Source organism: Coregonus lavaretus (genome assembly GCF_964263955.1).
Source record: "Coregonus lavaretus genome assembly, chromosome: 14".
NCBI lineage: Eukaryota > Metazoa > Chordata > Actinopteri > Salmoniformes > Salmonidae > Coregonus > Coregonus lavaretus.
In genome coordinates this window covers 19,352,945-19,373,960 of record NC_140001.1, presented here as the reverse complement: position 1 = coordinate 19,373,960, position 21,016 = coordinate 19,352,945, and the positions used below count along the sequence as shown (strand labels likewise).

Below are 21,016 nucleotides of genomic sequence, written 5' to 3'. Positions count from 1 at the left end.
TGAACTATGTCTACAAGGACAAAGTGAGTTCACGTTGAACTATGTCTACAAGGAGAAATTGACCAGTTCCTCTTCTTCCTTTGCTTTTCTTTTCAATTTAGTCTTCCTTCCAAACTTGTGACATCTCATCATATTCTTACAGGGAACAGATAGACTGCGGAGGGGGCAGAGATGACTTGCTTACTCCTTCACTCTCTTTACAAGGAAAGGAAGAGGTGATGACTGAAAATTATAATCTCATATGAAATACTGTCTTGGTTTTTATAAATGTGTGCATAATATAATTGTTTTATTTGTCTTGTCTCTACATGTAGGCAGCTACAGTATATATAAGTATAGCATGTTTAGACCCTGTCCATATTGGGACAGGACTGAACCCTATGGTCCCTGTTTTTTTTGGTCCACCAGACAACGAGCTCAGTGAAAAGCACACAGACCAACACACACCCACACAGTCTGCCTCTCTGTCTCTTTGTCTCCCTAGGACCAGGTGTTAGGTTGATAAGACCTATAACAACTCCCACTACTTCAGACTCAAACTACCTCATTCTCACACAGTTACAGTCTCTCTGTTCAGTTCAGTTAGGTTTGGCTGAGTGGATCTGTCACTTGTTGATTTGAAAACCACCCATTCCACAGATTGTGCTTGAAAGGAAAATTCCTCTGACAGCTTTCTATGTCTCATTATATCGCACATATAAAACATGGATGTTGGATGTTGGGTCGAGTCACAGAATCAAAATACAATGTATGTGTCCTAGGTTGCATGTGCGTGAGAGAGCAGGAGAATCAGGGAAAGAGAGGACGAGAGACTGGATGAGAGAGAATGAGAGAGAGAGAGAGAGAGAGAGAGAGAGAGAGAGAGAGAGAGAGAGAGAGAGAGAGAGAGAGAGAGAGAGAGAGAGAGAGAGTGGATGAGAGAGAGAATGAGAGCGAGAGAGAGAGAGAGAGAGAGAGAGAGAGAGAGTGGATAAGAGAGAGTGGATGAGAGAGAGAGAGTGGATGAGAGAGAGTGAGAGAGAGAGAGAGAGAGAGAGAGAGAGAGAGAGAGAGAGAGAGAGAGAGAGAGAGAGAGAGAGAGAGAGAGAGAGAGAGAGAGAGCTATAGTGTGGTGACTCACCAGGTCAGGTCGAAGGTATGGAGTTTAGATGCTGAACTGGGAGTGAGCATCTTTGCTCGACGACGAGCGCTGGACACTGTCACTATGACTACCCGGCAAAGCACCACTGCATTGACCTAGGAGTACACAAAGTCTTAGAACAACTGATGGACATGCCATATTGTTGCTGCATGACACATGTATGACACATTAATAATCATCACATGCGAGCACACACACATGCAAATGCACACACACACACACACACACAAAAGTAAAGTGAAGTAACACAAGTAAAGCGAAGCTACATACAGCCAAGATAAATAGAACAGGTCCCACAAAAGCCCAAATCATATCAGTCTCCACATTGAGCCAGCAGTGATTGTCTGCCTTGTACTTGTCCAGGGATATTGTCAAGGTTACACCAACAATCACAACAGGCAGACCTGTAAAAAGAAAGCAACAATATTATTTTAAAAGGGAATATAACACAAGAATGTCTTTAAAGAAGAGAGTTGACATTGCTGTGGTACAGGCACTGCACTAGGCACTGACTGTCCATTCACCAGCCATTCTATTTAGTCTGAAAAAAGTGAACACCTCAGACAGCTGGCCAATATATGGCCATCTTATAACACATCATCATGAGTGTGTTTAGCTATTTGAATAAACACACTCTTCCAATATGGTCAGTAGGAACACAGCCTTTAGCCTGATGAAAAAAAACAAAAAACTAAACAAACAAAAAAACAGAGCGTCAGCTAAATGACTAAAAATGTAATGTAAATGTAGATGAGCTGTGTTCCAGACAGCACTGTGCACAAACTGGGCTTGTATGTACTGTAGGATATAGGCCAGGGTCTTGTGTGACTGGATGAGTACTGTGTGGGGACATTGTGTTATTTCTGTAGGGTGTTTTACCCCAGCCTATGGAGTAGTACATCTTCATCCTGCGGTCCTCGCTGATGTTGACAGACACCACCTTACTCCACAGTAGCAGCCCCTCCACCAGCATCCAGGAGAAGGAGGCCATGAAGAAAAAGTGCAGCAAGGCCGTCACCACCAGACACGCCCCCTAGTGGACAGGAGGTACAGAGCATTGACATACTTGTCCACCACTTAAGTAACACACATAGTACTGTAGTCTAGAGAAGAGAATGGAGTCATATCATACATTCAACGACCGAAACAGATAAAAGCCTACAGGCACATGAATCTCTGACCCTATGCCCTCCTTTACTTCATAGTACCCATAACCATATAGAGAATGAGATGTTTGAAGACAGACAGAGCTACTGTATGTAAAGAGTCCCACCTTGTTAGCAGAGGCCCAGTCACTGCACATAAGCAGCAGCTCAGCTATCCCCAGAGCCACGATCAGGTTCTTATGGACAGTGGTGCGGTCAGACTTAGGAACTCTGCACCCACACCACACCAGGCCAGACAGGGGAGAGGGGAGAGGGGAGAGGGGAGAATGGAGATAGACACAGAGAGATGATCAAGGTCAGACCAACATACAGCTAGTCTGTGAGTCAGTCATCATACATAAATACTAAACACAGCAGCAATGGGTCTGCTCAGCATGGTAAAGAAGACAATGTACAGACAGAAATAATCATTCAAACAAACACGTGTCTTGTACTCTCCACATGCTAGTAGATTCTTCGCTGAAGCAGAGCACCACTCACCCCACAGCGATGAAGCAGAGCACCACTCACCCCACAGTGATGAAGCAGAGCACCACTCACCACACAGTGATAAAGCAGAGCACCACTCACCCCACAGCTATGAAGCAGAGCACCACTCACCCCACAGCGATGAAGCAGAGCACCACTCACCCCACAGCGATGAAGCAGAGCACCACTCACCCCACAGCGATGAAGCAGAGCACCACTCACCCCACAGCGATGAAGAGGATGAAGGTGAAGAGTAGGCCACACAGAGACACGCCACAGCCGATGAACGTCATCACCTGGAGGGCTCTTTCATTCTCTGGACTCCTCTGACACACACACACACACACACATAGATATTTATCTGAAACTATAGTGACTATAAGTGTCTATTCTCTATTGAGTGCACTATTTCACAATGAGGATGGGAGGAATTGTGGAGGATAGAATGGACCTTTACCTGGACTTCATAGACTTGCATCAGCAGGGCAAAGTTGGTGGTGTGGTTGCAGAAGCAGACAGTGGAGCCGTACTGTTTAGAGACGACCTCACATCCTCTAGTAGACCACCACCCCCCAGCCTCTGGCCTAGAGGGGGACAACAGTTTACACTTTCATAACAATGTACGGTAACCATTACACTAATAAATCGAACACTGATTTCTATTGATGTAATGGTAGAACATTTGCTGTCATTATACTCACATCAGATCAAAGTCCCAGAATGCACAGACGGGGTCATACACGGTCCCTGCAGGATTCTAAAGGAATCAATGGAACGGGACATAATTTCACACTTATAGTAAAGGACAAACTTGTGGAGTAGAACAAGGGGCATATATCATATTCTCTGTGAACGAGGAAGAGGAATATAGTATATTTAAGCAATAAGGCACGAGGGGGTGTGGTAAATGGCCAATATACCACGGTTAAAGGCTGTTCTTATGCACGACGCATCGCAGAGTGCCTGGACACAGCCCTTAGCCGTGGTATATTGGCCATATAACACAACCCCCCGAGGTGCCTTATTGCTATTCTAAAGTGGTTACCAACGTAATTAGAGCAGTAAAAATAAATGTTTATTCATACCCGTGGTATACAATCTGATATACCACGGCTGTCAGCCAATCAGCATTCAGGGCTCAAACCAGCCAGTTTATAAAGAGGAATAGAGTCCATGTGAGTGTGAGACTGAGGTCCTAACCTGAGCTCTGTGTTGGAGCTGGAAGCGTACAGCCATACTGACAGGCTGTCCGTCCCCCAGGACTGTAGTAGAGATGACAGAAGAGCCCAGGATGGTGCCCAGGTACCTGACACACATAGCACAGCACAGGCCAAATGGGGACAGTCACACATCAGGCTGGATATCAACACTGGATCATGCTCAGTAGGCACTAATGGAAAAAGAGTCTTAATGGAAAATGAAATATAATTCTTTTTTTTTAGGGGGTAGATCAGCTTAATATTGCAGATAGATTGTAACTTCCATTAATGTAATTGTCTGCATCACTTCTAATCCCCCATGTTTTATATATATATATATATATATATATATATATATATATATATATATATATATATATATATATATATATATATATATATATCTCTATATATATACATACATATACATATACACATACACATATTTACACACATACATATATACACACATACACACATACACATACACATATACATACATATACATACATACATACATACATCCTTTTAAAAATATATATATTCCCCTTTATTACTTTCCAACCCCACCACCCTTTCCCTAATTGGAGTAAACTAGTGAACAGCAATGCTTAGTCCTCTACTTCCAGCTTATACTTACTATATACATTTTATGGACACAGTCAATTTGACAATAATTATATTTTGTTTGTTTTTTCTCCTGAACTTCTTCTACTCTCAACCTCTCCAATCATTTTCATGATGTCCATCCGGTTTGCTTCTACAGTGGGGAAAAAAAGTATTTAGTCAGCCACCAATTGTGCAAGTTCTCCCACTTAAAAAGATGAGAGAGGCCTGTAATTTTCATCATAGGTACACGTCAACTATGACAGAAAAAATGAGAAAACAAATCCAGAAAATCACATTGTAGGATTTTTTATGAATTTATTTGCAAATTATGGTGGAAAATAAGTATTTGGTCAATAACAAAAGTTTCTCAATACTTTGTTATATACCCTTTGTTGGCAATGACACAGGTCAAACGTTTTCTGTAAGTCTTCACAAGGTTTTCACACACTGTTGCTGGTATTTTGGCCCATTCCTCCATGCAGATCTCCTCTAGAGCAGTGATGTTTTGGGGCTGTCGCTGGGCAACACGGACTTTCAACTCCCTCCAAAGATTTTCTATGGGGTTGAGATCTGGAGACTGGCTAGGCCACTCCAGGACCTTGAAATGCTTCTTACGAAGCCACTCCTTCGTTGCCCGGGCGGTGTGTTTGGGATCATTGTCATGCTGAAAGACCCAGCCACATTTCATCTTCAATGCCCTTGCTGATGGAAAGAGGTTTTCACTCAAAATCTCACGATACATGGCCCCATTCATTCTTTCCTTTACACGGATCAGTCGTCCTGGTCCCTTTGCAGAAAAACAGCCCCAAAGCATGATGTTTCCACCCCCATGCTTCACAGTAGGTATGGTGTTCTTTGGATGCAACTCAGCATTCTTTGTCCTCCAAACACGACGAGTTGAGTTTTTACCAAAAAGTTATATTTTGGTTTCATCTGACCATATGACATTCTCCCTATCCTCTTCTGGATCATCCAAATGCACTCTAGCAAACTTCAGACGGGCCTGGACATGTACTGGCTTAAGCAGGGGGACACGTCTGGCACTGCAGGATTTGAGTCCCTGGCGGCGTAGTGTGTTACTGATGGTAGGCTTTGTTACTTTGGTCCCAGCTCTCTGCAGGTCATTCACTAGATCCCCCCGTGTGGTTCTGGGATTTTTGCTCACCGTTCTTGTGATCATTTTGACCCCACGGGGTGAGATCTTGCGTGGAGCCCCAGATCGAGGGAGATTATCAGTGGTCTTGTATGTCTTCCATTTCCTAATAATTGCTCCCACAGTTGATTTCTTCAAACCAAGCTGCTTACCTATTGCAGATTCAGTCTTCCCATCCTGGTGCAGGTCTACAATTTTGTTTCTGGTGTCCTTTGACAGCTCTTTGGTCTTGGCCATAGTGGAGTTTGGAGTGTGACTGTTTGAGGTTGTGGACAGGTGTCTTTTATACTGATAACAAGTTCAAACAGGTGCCATTAATACAGGTAATGAGTGGAGGACAGAGGAGCCTCTGAAAGAAGAAGTTACAGGTCTGTGAGAGCCAGAAATCTTGCTTGTTTGTAGGTGACCAAATACTTATTTTCCACCATAATCTGCAAATAAATTCATTAAAAATCCTACAATGTGATTTTCTGGATTTTTTTTCTCTCAATTTGTCTGTCATAGTTGATGTGTACCTATTATGAAAATTACAGGCCTCTCTCATCTTTTTAAGTGGGAGAACTTGCACAATTGGTGGCTGACTAAATACTTTTTTCCCCCACTGTATATGCCATATCTTTCTAACTGTGCTCTTTCACAAAAGCTCCCAACCTACAACCTACAATTTATTATGGACACAGTATGCTTACATAATTAGTTATTTTGTTATTAGTTGTTGTTAGTTACTATTAGTCCCATCCTTCAACTCCATTCAACACCACCCATCTATCTCTTAACACCATCCATATAGGATTTCTATTTGCCATATATTTTTCAACTGTACAGTGATATTTTACAAAAGTTCTGAACCTTTCTATTCTCATTGTTTCTACAGATTGTAAATAAACATTTTTGCTAAAAGTATTATTATATTATTGATTGATTGACTATGACTTTTCAGATCACCCAGTAATGCTATCTGCAAGGTTAGCTCCAGGTAAATATTGCAATCCTTTAGCCATTCCTGGACCTGTGTCCAAAAACAGGCTACAAATGGACAGTACCAAAACAAATGATCTAATGATTCTGTCTCTTCGCAGCAAAATCTGCAGAGCTGGGAAGATTGTATCCCCCATATAAATAACATTCTATTGGTAGCAAGAATTTTATATAATAATTTAAATTGAAAGATTCTAAGTTTTGAATCCGGTGTTGTTTTGCGTATCAGTTCATAAACACTATGCCATGGGATCGGTACGTCAAAAATCTCTTCCCAACTATTTTTCAATCTGTATGGGAAGGCTGTCAATCCTTTGGTCCTTAAATGAAACTGGTATACTTTTTTATTTATCACAGTTTTCTTTAACCAATGATGTTCTTTAATGCAAGGCCGACAGACAAGTTCCTTACTTTCTCCCCCTTCCACTTTCCTCTTCCATTTTTGCGGTAAGGCTGCAATTATTTGGTTGTAATTTTGGGTAGAGCAGACATTTCTATATGTTTTTGTTAGCTGCATGTGCGACATAACTCCACCAGTCCTACCGATGATATCATTTACAAAGATAATACCTTTTTTAAACAATTTTTTTGTCAATTAGTATATTTGAGTTTAACCACAATATTTGTTGCATTATTTGTTCTGTCGTTTCTGGAGGATTAAATTGAAATTGCAACCAACTTTCTATGGCTTGTTTTAGAAATAGTGATATTTGGGAGATGATTTCCTTTTCAAATAACTGAAAGTGAGAGGTTGTAATCTGAATAAAGGGAAAAAGGCCATTCTTGAACATTGGGTGAGACAATCTTACTAATTTGCTAGAGAACCAGTTCGGATTTAAGTATAACTTTTGTATGACTGAAGCTTTTAGTGATAGGTCTAATGCTTTAATATTTAATAATATCTGTCCTCAGAATTCATATTCATTATATAAATAGGCCCGTTTAATTTTGACTGGCTTGCCGTTCCAAATAAAATTGAATATTTTTTTCTCATATAATTAAAAAAACTGTTCGCTAGGCGTAGGCAAGACCATAAGCAAATAGGTAAACTGGGATGATACTAAAGAGTTAATCAGGGTGATTTTTCCACAAATTGACAGGTATTTACCTTTCCATGGTAGCAAGATCTTATCTATTTTTGCTAACTTTCTATTAAAATGTATTGGAGTGAAATCATTTATTTCCTTTGGGATACAGTGCTATGAAAAAGTATTTGTCCCCTTTCTAATTTTCTCTACTTTTGCATATTTGTGATACTGAATGTTATCAGATCTTCAACCAAAACCTAATATTAGATAAAGGGAACATAAGTGAACAAATAACACAACAATTACATATTTATTTCATAAACAAAGTTATGCAACACCCAATTCCCCTGTGTGAAAAAGTAATTGCCCCCTTACACTCAATAACTGGTTGTGCCACCTTTAGCTGCAATGACTCCAACCAAATGCTTCCTGTAGTTGTTGATCAGTCTCTCACGTCGCTGTGGAGGAATTTTGGCCCACTCTTCCATGCAGAACTGCTTTAACTCAGTGTCGTGTGGGTTTTCAAGCATGAACTGCTCGTTTCAAGTCCTGCCACAACATCTCAATTGGGATTAGGTCTGAACTTTGACTAGGCCATTCCAAAACGTCCAATTTGTTGTTTTTTAGCTATTTTTGTGTAGACTTGATTGTGTGTTTTGGATCATTGTCTTCCTGCATGACCCAGCTGTGCTTCAGCTTCAGCTCAGAGACAAATGGTCTGACATTCTCCTGTAGTTCATGCTTGAAAACCCACACTTCACTGAGTTAAAGCAGTTCTGCATGGAAGAGTGGGCCAAAATTCCTCCACAGCGACGTGAGAGACTGATCAACAACTACAGGAAGCATTTGGTTGGAGTCATTGCAGCTAAAGGTGGCACAACCAGTTATTGAGTGTAATGGGGCAATTACTTTTTCACACAGGGGAATTGGGTGTTGCATAACTTTGTTTATGAAATAAATGAAATAAATATGTAATTGTTGTGTTATTTGTTCACTTATGTTCCCTTTATCTAATATTAGGTTTTGGTTGAAGATCTGATAACGTTCAGTATCACAAATATGCAAAAGTAGAGAAAATTAGAAAGGGGGCAAATACTTTTTCATAGCACTGTATGCATTCCGAGTATATCCACATCACCATCAGACCATTTTATTGGTAAACTACACGGTAATGTAAAAATTGTATTTTTTAGTGATCCAATACGTAATATAGTACGTTTGTCATAATTTGGTTGTAATCCAGAGAGGTTAGAAAATGTATCTAGATCCTCTATGAGGCTGTGGAGGGATTCTAGTTGTGGATTTAAAAGAAAACATGAATGATCAGCGTACAATGACACCTTTGTTTTTAAGCCCTGGATTTCTAATCCCTTGATATTATTGTTGGATCTGATTTGAATAGCAAACATCTCGATGGCCATAATAAATAGATATGCCGATAGTGGACAACCTTGTTTCACTCCTCTTGACAGTTTAAAACTTTCTGAGAAATAGCCATTATTTACTATTTTACACCTAGGGTTACTATACATGATTTTGACCCATTTTATAAGAGATTCTCCAAAATTGAAATGCTCCAAGCATTTATATATAAACCCCAGTCGTACTTTATCAAATGTCTTTTTGAAGTCTGCTATGAAAAGCAGGCCTGGTTTCCCAGATTTTCCATAGTGTTCTATTGTTTCCAGTGCTTGCCTTATATTATCTCCAATGTATCTTCCATGTAAAAAACCTGTCTGATTAGAATGAATAATGTCCAACAATACCTTTTTAATTATATCCGCTATACATGTTGCTAGAATTTTTGCATCACAACACTGAAGTGTAAGGGGCCTCCAATTTTTTTTATGGACTGGATCTTTATATTTTCCACTTGTACCCTGTTTCAGTAATAATGAAATCAGACCTTCTTGAGTGTCTGATAATCTACCATTTACATAGGAGTGGTTAAAACATGCTAATAACGGTCCTCTTAGTATATCAAAAAAGTTTTGGTATACCTCGACTGGTATGCCATCCAACCCTGGAGTTTTCCCAGACTTAAAGTCTTTAATTGCATCCAGAAGTTCCTCCTCTGTAATTTCACCTTCACGTGAGTCTTTCTGTATGGCTGTTAATTTTACATTATTAATAGAAAAAAAATCTCTACAATTAGCTTCAGTTAGAGGAGATGGAGGCGACTGAAACGAAAACATATGCTTAAAGTACTTTGTTTCCTTCTTCAAAATATCATTTGGTGAATCATGGGTGACTCCGTCAATTGTAACCAGTTTCATTAAATTATTTTTGGTTGAAGATTTAAAAAAGAATTTTGCGCATTTTTTCCCATATTCCATCCAGTTTGCTATATTTTTATAATATATTACACTTGATCTTTCTTGAATAAGTTTTTCCATTTCTTTTTGTTTTTCCTGTAATTTATTCTGAGCCTCTTTGTTACAGTTTTTATTGCCATCTATCTGTTCTGTTAGACCTTCTATTTCCTTTGTTAGTATAAGCTCTTTTGACCTAAATTGCTTTTGTTTTCGAGATGAGTACTGAATTGCATGGCCTCTAAAGGCACATTTAAAGGCGTCCCATACAATAATGAAAATGAATGTTCTTAATGGACTGATTTATATCTACAGTAATTCATGAAAAAAGACTTGTCCTGTTTCAAATTATTTCTTCTTATTTCGTGCCTACTCAATGTCACCCTAGTCTAAAAAAGTTCAGAGTTCTCGTCTTCCATACCTCTGGATGCCGTCGGTGACGATGGGAAACATGGTGATGTTCTCCTCTGAGCTGAAGAGAGGCCGCAGGGAACTGTACCACGTGTTGACCACAGTCACCATCTGGAAGCCTGCTCATACAACATCCACATAAACAACACATCTCCAGTAACCAAACTCAGTGACTCTTCTAAGAACACTAGTCAGTTTAACAATGCAGCACAAAGTGGAAACACAGATCAATATTATGTCTCACAATAGCCAGCTAATATAGATTGTGAATAGTTGTATGAAGTCAAGGACCTGGTACTGCAAATGGATGAAAACATACTGTCTGTACTGTGCATTGACAAGTGTGTACCTGTACATACACTGAGTGTAGAAAACATTAAGAACACCTGCTCTTTCCATGACATAGACTGACCAGGTGAATCCAGGTGAAAGCTATGATCCCTTATTGATGTCACATGTTAAATCCACTTCAATCAGTGTAGATGAAGGGGAGGAGACAGGTTAAAGAAGGATTTTTAAGCCTTGAGACAACTGAGACATAGATTGTGTATGTGTGCCATTTGTTCATTCGTTCATTCAGAGGGTGAATGGGCAAGACAAAATATTTAAGTGCCTTTGAATGGGGTAATGGTAGTAGGTGCCAGGCGCACTGGTTTGTGTCAAGAACTGCAACACTGCTGGGTTTTTCACGCTCAACAGTTTCCTGTGTGTATCAAGAATGGTCCACCAACCTAAAGGACATCCAGCCAACTTGACACAACATTGGGAAGCATTGGAGTTAACATGGGCCAGAATCTCTGTGGAATGCTTTCAACACATTATAGAGTCCACTCCCCGACGTAATGAGGCTGTTCTGAGGGCAACTCAATATTAGGAAGGTGTTCTTAATGTTTTGTACAACAGTGCTTGATAAATTCTTGGTATGTCTTTTAAAATCCTGCTTCACTACATCGCCGACTACTACTGTTTTTAGTGTTAGAGGAATACATGGTTGAGACTGTAAAGTAGTCGGCTATGACTGAAGGAGTGCAGATTCTCATCTAGACACAGTACAGCCACAGACAGTACAGCTACAGACAGTACAGCTACAGACAGTACAGCGCTCTCAGGGATGTCTCTCACCGTTGTCATGGAGATCCTGAATGTTCTGCGTGGGGACTGAGATGCAGTCTATGTTGGTGTCGCTGTCCACCACTGGACCACAGAACTTAGACCCGCTAGATCCTTCTCCCAGACTCTGCTGCTGGACCTCCAGCTCTGAATGACATAAATAACTATTCTCAGTGGAATTAACTATAGTAAGAGGAATGGTTGTAGTCACAGCAGCACATCCTACAAAAAGTGCTGGGCTAATGAGTATACATGTAAAGGACAGAAAGGCCTGGTCACTATATGCTCCTATATACTACCACCTGTGACCTGATGAAAATCCACTGTGGATAGGAATGTTGTAATTAAAGGTGGTATAAGGAGCATACATAATGTGCAGGCCTATCTGTCCTTTTTGTATTACAGTAAGAGGAACAGCTAAGTGCTCCATAGCGGTTGGTAAATAACATTGTATTGTAGCAGTCTATGAAGATGCCTGTGTTAGGAAGTAGTAGGTCTATAAGAACAAAGGTAAGAACAAGCATGAAGCTCATGTGGCGGGGTCCAAAAAAGGTCTAGATTTCTCTGAATAGCAGTAGACACATTACCCACATTAAAAAATACTATATTATAAACTGGGTGGTTCGAAACCTGAATGCTGATTGGCTGACAGCCGTGGTATATCAGACCATATACCATGGGTATGACAAAACATTTATTTTTACTGCTCTAATTACATTGGTAACCAGTTTAGAATAGCAATAAGGCACCTTGGGGGTTTGTGAGGTTATATACCACACCTCTGGGGCCTTATTGCTTAAGTATAAACTGGTTGGTTCGAGCCCTGAGCCATGGTATATTGGCCATATACCACACCCCCTCGTGCCTTATTGCTTAAGTATACTATGGTATACATACTACAGCATTCACTGTAGTGCTTTTGTGGACTTTACTGTAGTTTTCACTGTGGTGTTTTACAGTAGCATACTGTAGTATTTACTGTTTACTATAGTATAAATAATGTAGCAAAATAAAACTAGTATATAATATAGTAATCCATGTAATGTTTTTGCAGATTGTACTATACTGTAGTATTTACTGTAGTGTTTTTGCGGACATTACTGTAGTATTTAATATAGTTTTTGCGGATTGAGGGATACTAAAGTGTGTAGTATAGTATTCAACAGTATACTACAGTTTACTACAGAATTCTACATTAAGTACTGTAATATTCTATAGTAAACTGTAGTATTTTTTCATGTGGATACACAAAGGGATATCAAACCAATTCTGAATTAGCCACTGGAAGATGTTATCGGTTCAATATTGCTTTGTGTAGTATTTCTGTCCACTCTCTCAGCCTTTCATAAGCACACAGAACACACTCTAAAAGTCTAGAGAATGTACTGTACTGTAAGTGACTTACTGATGTTGGAGCTGTGAATGAGCAGACGGTCAGTTTCTGCCATCAGCCGAGTGCTCAGACTGGTCACCATGCGGTCAATACTCTTGACCACAGCCATCGGTCCACTCACCACCTGGGGCCCAGGGAAGGGATAAGGGTATGGGGTTCATCATAGCAATATACTGGTCATTGGTAGGGCCAGGAGTTTCACCTGGCCACGTGATCTGACCAGGATATTAGGCCTATAACTAGTACACAGAGTTTGGTCAGCTGGTCAGGAGACTCCTGGCTGTAGTTATTGGGTAAGAGCAGACACTGTGAGTGAAACAGTGCTATGTGGGTGAGAAAAGCGACATTGTATCAGTTCTCTAGCTGCTCTAATACATTCAGTCTGGCTGCACTGTGCTGCTGTGACCTTGGAGGATAGAAAGGCCTGGGAGAGGGGAGGTGAGTGAAGTGGAGGAAGCGAGCGCTGCATGAATATGAACACTTATCATATGGCTACCACTAGGATACATATACATATAGTATACATGCTTCATATGAAGTTTAATGTAAGAAATATAATATATCAGAGATCATAATACAGTCGTGGTCAAAAGTTTTGAGAATGACACAAGTATTGGTCTTCACAAAGTTCGCTGCTTCAGTGTTTTTAGATATTTTTGTCAGATGTTACTATGGTTTACTGAAGTATAATTACAAGCATTCCATAAGTGTCAAAGGCTTTTTATTAACAATTACATTAAGTTTATGCAAAGAGTCAATAATTGCAGTGTTGACCCTTCTTTTTCAAGACCTCTGCAATCCGCCCTGGCATGCTGTCAATTAACTTCTGCGCCACATCCTGACTGATGGCAGCCCATTCTTGCATAATCAATGCTTGGAGTTTGTCAGAATTTGTGGGTTTTTGTTTGTCCACCCGCCTCTTGAGGATCGACCACAAGTTCTCAATGGGATTAAGGTCTGTGGAGTTTCCTGGCCATGGACCCAACATTTCAATGTTTTGTTCCCCGAGCCACTTAGTTATCACTTTTGCCTTATGGCAAGGTGCTCCATCATGCTGGAAAAGGAATTGGTCGTCACCAAACTGTTCTTGGATGGTTGGGAGAAGTTGCTCTCGGAGGATGTGTTGGTACCATTCTTTATTCATGGCTGTGTTCTTAGGCAAAATTGGGAGTGAGCCCACTCCCTTGGCTGAGAAGCAACCCCACACATGAATGGTCTCAGGATGCTTTACTGTTGGCATGACACAGGACTGATGGTAGCGCTCACCTTCTCTTCTCCGGACAAGGTGTTTTCCGGATGCCCCAAACAATCGGAAAGGGGATTCATCAGAGAAAATGACTTTACCCCAGTATTCAGCAGTCCAATCCCTGTACCTTATGCAGAATATCAGTCTGTCCCTGATGTTTTTCCTGGAGAGAAGTGGCTTATTTGCTGCCCTTCTTGACACCAGGCCATCCTCCAAAAGTCTTCGCCTCACTGTGCGTGCAGATGCACTCACACCTGCCTGCTGCCATTCCTGAGCAAGCTCTGCACTGGTGGTGCCCCGAACCTGCAGCTGAATTAACTTTAGGAGACGGTCCTGGCGCTTGCTGGACTTTCTTGGGTGCCCTGAAGCCTTCTTCACAACAATTGAACGTCACTTCTTGAAGTTCTTGATGATCCGATAAATTGTTGATTTAGGTGCAATCTTACTAGCAGCAATATCCTTGCCTGTGAAGCCCTTTTTGTGCAAAGCAATGATGACGGCACATGTTTCCTTGCAGGTAACCATGGTTAACAGAGGAAGAACAATGATTTCAAGCACCACCCTCCTTTTAAAGCTTCCAGTCTGTTATTCTAACTCAATCAGCATGACAGAGTGATCTCCAGCCTTGTCCTCATCAACACTCTCACCTGTGTTAACGAGAGAATCACTGACATGATGTCAGCTGGTCCTTTTGTGGCAGGACTGAAATGCAGTGGAATTTTTGGGGGGGATTAAGTTCATTTTCATGGCAAAGAGGGACTTTGCAATTAATTGAAATTCATCTGATCACTCTTCATGACATTCTGGAGTATATGCAAATGTCCATCATCAAAACTGAGGCAGCAGACTTTGTGAAAATTAGTATTTGTGTCTTCTCAAAACTTTTGACCACGACTGTAGTCTGTGAAAAAGTGCTGCATCTATTTACAAATTAGACCTGTTTATTGTTACGCTAGATATTCATGCATTTAGAACAGATTAAACTTAGTATATGTACAATTAAGCTTTATCAAGATTCAGCTTTATGTGTTCTGTACATGTACACTAACTAATTTAGCTAAGCACAACCATTCATTTGATAGTTTCTCGGTCATTCACAGTATCCATCTTACTGCCCTCTAGTGGAGATATGCTAAAATCATGCTCCATTAGTCAAGTTCCTAACACCTTATCTCTGCCTCCACCTGTTCCCAGTCATTGTTGTAGCTTGCCTCTGGTACCTGATATACACAGGGCCTCGTAAACCACTTTGAATAATTGATTGATACCTGTTTGATGGCCTGCCACTTGGGGGCGTTGTCTTGGCTGATGATGCTGTCAGCCACAGTGATGAAGGTGTGGCTGAGCTCCCCAGCGCTGTTGGTGGCCCGGCTGTGGTTGCCCTCCTTGGCCATGTCTGTGGGCACGTCTGCAGCCCGCGCCAGCAGCTGGACCAGGGACAGCATGTCCCCAGGCTGCAGCCCCTCCCTGGTATCCTCCAGGGCCTGCCTGGACATGTTGAGCAGACTGGACACCTGACCCCAGCTCATCTGGCCCCCTGGCTGCTCCCCCATCACACCCTCCATGCCCTGATGAACGCACGCACGCACACACACACACACACACACACACACACACACACACACACACACACACACACACACACACACACACACACACATACACACATACACACATACACACACACACAAAATTGGACATCATTTTCTGACAGAACAAAGTTTAAATTGCTGTGTCAAGTTGAGTAAGTTAGAGATCAATCGTAAATGTCCTAATCCTGACAGGCAACCAATGACTTATAGTAATCAGTCTTTACCTGTGTTCCATTGGAGAGCTGCATGAGGTGGTTCATGAAGGGACTGGGATGGGAGTTCTGAAACTCACTCAACTCCTTCATCTTAACATAGCGCTCTGTAACAGAGAGCCATGTGTCAGAAACAGTCCATGTTTCCTCTCTGATGTTTTGTTAGGGTATTTAGTTACAAACATTGTACAGAGTCACAACTATTCATGTTCAATCATTTTCCCTAATGTGATGCTAAATTCGTTTCACTAGTCAGTTCAGATATATACATGTTATTGTTGTACAGTAAAGAGTCATGTAGTAAGTACTGTGATAGCCATGTTTGTTACAGTATGTAAGTAATGGTCTAGGCCTATGTAGTGGCAGTCTAGGTAGTGGTTGACTCACCCCTGCTGGTCCTGCAGATGAAGGGCAGTGTGGTGGAGCAGTCTGCAGAGCTGTACAGGGGGAGCTGTTGGCTAGACCAGCCCTCTAGAGCCCTGCAGCCCTGCATCTCCCTCTGCCTGTGGACCGCTGCTCACACAACACAACACAACACACAGACACACAGCATGAGACAGCTCCAGTAACTACGTAATCCGTTTATTTTCTACTAAAGTTAATAGAAATACATTTAAATGACTTATTTGTATCAAGTGAGCTCTTGATTTTGTGACACCTTTGTTTAATCCATAGTCCTCTAAGTATTTGGTTTAATTTAGCATGCTGTAGCATAACATGTTCGCAATCTAAAGCAATTTACATGTATAAGTGAAAGACCATCATATTTTCATATTAATATTCAACAACCTTTGAAAAAGACAGACAATTCCTTGCAATTATTTTGACCGTGTTTGACATTTTTACTGAGAATGGCTGCCAACAAAAAGCCAGTCAACTTGTTACTCACAGAAATGGAATCCCTTCTTTTTCATGACAGTTAAACGTTTTGTTGCTTTTCACTATTGAGTAGAGCTCCATTCTCTTCGTAAAGCACAGACCTCATACTTGCGTGAATCCCCCTCCTCTGCCCTCCAGATGGCCTTTAGCCAGTGAACCACGCTAACCAGTTTCCTCTCCCCCATGCATCTCTCTCAGACAGACATACTGGATGTGTTCAGGCAGACAGCCACTGGCTTAACTGACCTCTTTAGAGGTAGATCACCCAGAATGATTCAACAACCAACTGACGGGGGACTGGGAACATTAACCACTGCCTCAGTATTGGATTAGTAATAGAAACGGATTGATCTGGAAGAAGGACAATAGGTTTGTGATAGAAAGCCCAATAGAGGAGGTACCATATCAGAATAAAAAAGCTATGTGAAAGAATCAAAAGACCTACATTCTGATTTTAAATCTGCAGGAGGCCACCCAAATAATGCATGCTGAATTTTGTGTGTGAACAAATCCTTCTTCAATGTAAAATAGGCTACTTGACTAGGAGCAAGAGACCACAAGGGGCATGTGAAACAAAAGGGCAGATAGTAAGTTTAAATGGACAAGATTCAACTGCTAAGATGACAATTAAATCAAACAAAAAATATATCAACCTCGAATCAAAAGCACTGATAAAAAGCACATCCAATAAAAGAGAGCAGATCAGATTATGGCTATATTTTATGTAGGGATCTCTCATTGCTGTGAGAGTGTTGGTGCAGTCTCACCTGGGCAGAACAGCATGGCTGACACCTCCCTGACCACTGGGTGACGGGTCATATTATCAATACTCCAGGTAAAGATAGCTTGCTGGGTCAAAGGCGAGCAGCCGCTCAGGGCACGGAACTGCCTCTGCTCCAAGGATGTGTCCCAGACATTCAGATCTGTGATATTCCCTACGAAGGGCTCAGTGAAGTTCCCTCCGAATGAGTCCTGGTCCTGCCCCAGGATAAGTATGCCATCTCCATGCATATCCCTGGGTGTGTCAGTCCCGGAGCCCATGGCCCCTCTCTCCCCATCCACATAGATGGCCCAGTGGCCGTCAGTCTTGCGCCAGGTAACACAGAGGTGGTGCCAGGCCCCATCGTTGGGGAAGGAAGCCTTGTAGGGGCGGTGCTGCCCGTGGACGATGAGCGCCAGCAGAATGCGTCCTGTTCTGTCCACCTGCCCGCGCAGCTGGAACTCATTGGTGAAGACAGGTGCGGCGTAGGAGTACATGGTGGACACCTGGTCCCACTGGGGGTCCCACTGCACGCGGACACACACGCTCACCGCTGGCAGGGCCGGAAACATCATGTTGACACGGCCATAGCCCTCCTGAGAGTCCCTGGGGAAGTTCAGGGCTTGGAAGAGCATGTCTAACAGGTAGAGACAGAAGGAGATCATCACTCTCAATGTTGGCCTTGATCACAACACAAAGCCAAGGTGTCTATAGACAACTTGATAGAGTGGAAGAGATGAATGCAACATGGCATCAAGACATAGGTGTTGTAGTTGCTAAACTCACACTGTTTGGCGAGGGCCAGAGGCCTGCTGGTTGGTCTGTTGGGGTCCCTGACCCACATGGGTCCATGCAGGCCTGCCTGCCTCTGGAGCTCCAGGGTTCCCTCCTCGTCTTCAGGCTGGCCCAAGGTGGTGAGGGAGCTGAATTGGCCGCTGCAGAAGCTCCTTGCCTGGGAGAGGTCCAGGGATACGTTGACCAGCTGGAACACCCAGTCTGATGTTTGATGGACCAGACTGCCCTCTGTCATTATGACCACAAAACCACAAATAGGCGTGGATCACACTTTACAGGAACACCTCTATAATCTCTTTGAGCAAATCTCTATGGAAACAACATGGAACAGACATGATATCCTAAAGAGATTCAAGCATCATACATCAGGTTGTAAGAGTTGCTGCCATGGCATTGAAAGTCATTGACAGTTCCAGAACTCACCGTCTGTGTCCATCTCTCCTTTGTCTGGCCCTGGCTGTGTTGGCTCACATTCACACAGCACCTACAGTAGAGGAAACATTTACACTGCTTTATTCTTTGGCTATGGCATTGACATGTAATATCCTTGATATGTACTTCTCCTATGAACTCAGTATAGAAACAAGCAGAACAATGGAGTCAAATGAATCGTTGTGTTTAGCCTATCAAACTTAGATCTACCAATAAATTAATTAATTTCTACAGTAAAACGCTTAAAACAATGAATGGATTCATTTTCCAAATTATTTCATTTTATATATAAGAAAGGAATAGACATTACCACTATGCAACAGAGCAGAACCCCAGGCAGCATGGCTCCAGTCATCTCTACGTCTCAGTGTTCCACAGCTGGAACAAAACACAATGCTAACTGGCCTCTCCCTTTCAGCATTTAGGTTTCTTCAATGGATCATACTGTATTCATATCAAAGACCAATTCACATCTGTTCATCAATACAATGACTAACACAGCGCAAAAACATACTGTATAAACAATATTTGAAGTATTATAAATATGATACTATATTTTGTGTATATTTCAAAGAGAACCACTTCAAATAAAATAGCGATAGGATGCTTATCTTACCGTATAACACACATAAAAGTTACCCCAGACCCACACAGCACCAAGTGATGTCCCCTTATTTGTGTAATTGGGCTTTCTGTAGACTCGTAGTGAACAGACTGCTCCGACTCCAGCTCTCAATGCCTAGTGCTACTCCAAGGCTGCTTTAACTCTCCTTAAATCCTGATGACCACTACTCTGATTTCCTGCGTGTCCTCTGACCTGTGTCCAGTCCAGTCAGTTCGTCCACTGTCCAGCAGCTTTAGCCTCCAGCATCTCCTGCTTAACTGGCCTCTATGGAGGAGTCTCTGCTGTGCATTGTGAGGAGTGCTGTCCGTTGCCTTTCTGTCCAACAGTCACCCTCTGCCTCCAACAGTCACCCTCTGCCCCCCCCCCACCACCACACTCCTCGGCGCTCTTGAATCAGTAGCATGCTGTGTCATGCAAATAGGGCAATTTTTTTAAAGAACCCTACTAATGCAAACAGTGCCAAGCCTTTGGCACGGAGAGTTCATCAAGACCAGCAGGGTGGCAAGCATTTCTGCACCACTCTTACTGTCTGTTGCTGCTATGTACTGTATACATTAAGGTAAACTACATGACCAAAAGTATGTGGACACCTTCTCGTCGAATGGCATTAATATGGCGTTGGTCCCCCCTTTGCTGCTATAACAGCCTCCACTCTTCTGGGAAGGCTTTCCACTAGATGTTGGAACATTGCTGCAGGGACTTGCTTCCATTCAGCCACAAAAGCATTAATGAGGTCGGGCAGTGATGTTTGGCGATTAGGCATGGCTCGCAGTCGGCGTTACAATTCATCCCAAAGGTGTTCGATGGGGTTGAGGTCAGGGCTCTGTGCAGGCCAGTCAAGTTCTTCACACTGATCTCGACAAACCATTTCTGTATGGACCTGGCTTTGTACACGGGGGCATTGTCATGCTGAAACAGGAAAGGGCCTTCCCCAAACTGTTGCCACAATGTTGGAAGGACAGAATCGTCTAGAATGTCATTGTATGCTGTAGCATTAAGATTTCCCTTCACTGGAACTAAGGGGCCTAGCCCGTACCATGAAAAACTGCCCCAGACCATTATTCCTCCTCCACCAAACTTTAAGTTGGGGCAGGTAGCGTTCTCCTGGCATCCGCCAAACCCAGATTTGTCCGTCGGACGATGGTGAAGCGTGATTCATCACTCCAGATAACGCGTTTCCACTGCTCCAGAGTCCAATGGCGGCGAGCTTTACACAACTCCAGCCGACGCTTGGCATTGCGCATGGTGATTTTAGGCTTGTGTGCGGGTGCTCGGCCATGGAAACCCATTTCATGAAGCTCCCGACTAACAGTTCTTGTGCTGACGTTGCTTCCAGAGGCAGTTTGGAACCCGGTAGTGAGTGTTGCAACCGAGGACAGACGATACGCGCTTCAGCACTCGACGGTCCCGTTCTGTGAGCTTGTGTGGCCTACCACTTCGCGTTGTTGATCCTAGACGTTTCCACTTCACAATAACAGCACTTACAGTTGACTGGGGCAGCTCTAGC

At 42.3% G+C, this 21,016-nt stretch overlaps 1 protein-coding gene across 1 annotated transcript in view; it reads right to left on the bottom strand.

Moving 5' to 3' along the window:
• LOC311140932 (adhesion G protein-coupled receptor D2-like) overlaps positions 1-19,239 on the bottom strand; it is a gene marked incomplete at both ends in the record, with an annotated part of 32,684 nt that extends 13,445 nt beyond the window's left edge. Inside the window, 18 exons of the mRNA XM_084176200.1 lie at positions 1,121-1,236; positions 1,412-1,545; positions 2,021-2,174; positions 2,415-2,517; positions 2,998-3,101; positions 3,233-3,359; positions 3,477-3,532; positions 3,976-4,081; positions 10,476-10,584; positions 11,588-11,722; positions 12,981-13,092; positions 15,483-15,782; positions 16,031-16,125; positions 16,406-16,531; positions 17,665-18,294; positions 18,444-18,680; positions 18,876-18,936; positions 19,195-19,239. Of these exons, the coding sequence (XP_084032326.1) occupies positions 1,121-1,236; positions 1,412-1,545; positions 2,021-2,174; positions 2,415-2,517; positions 2,998-3,101; positions 3,233-3,359; positions 3,477-3,532; positions 3,976-4,081; positions 10,476-10,584; positions 11,588-11,722; positions 12,981-13,092; positions 15,483-15,782; positions 16,031-16,125; positions 16,406-16,531; positions 17,665-18,294; positions 18,444-18,680; positions 18,876-18,936; positions 19,195-19,239 (2,750 nt within the window). The remainder of the gene's footprint in view (positions 1-1,120; positions 1,237-1,411; positions 1,546-2,020; positions 2,175-2,414; positions 2,518-2,997; positions 3,102-3,232; positions 3,360-3,476; positions 3,533-3,975; positions 4,082-10,475; positions 10,585-11,587; positions 11,723-12,980; positions 13,093-15,482; positions 15,783-16,030; positions 16,126-16,405; positions 16,532-17,664; positions 18,295-18,443; positions 18,681-18,875; positions 18,937-19,194) is intronic.
• Positions 19,240-21,016: the final 1,777 nt, after the last annotated feature.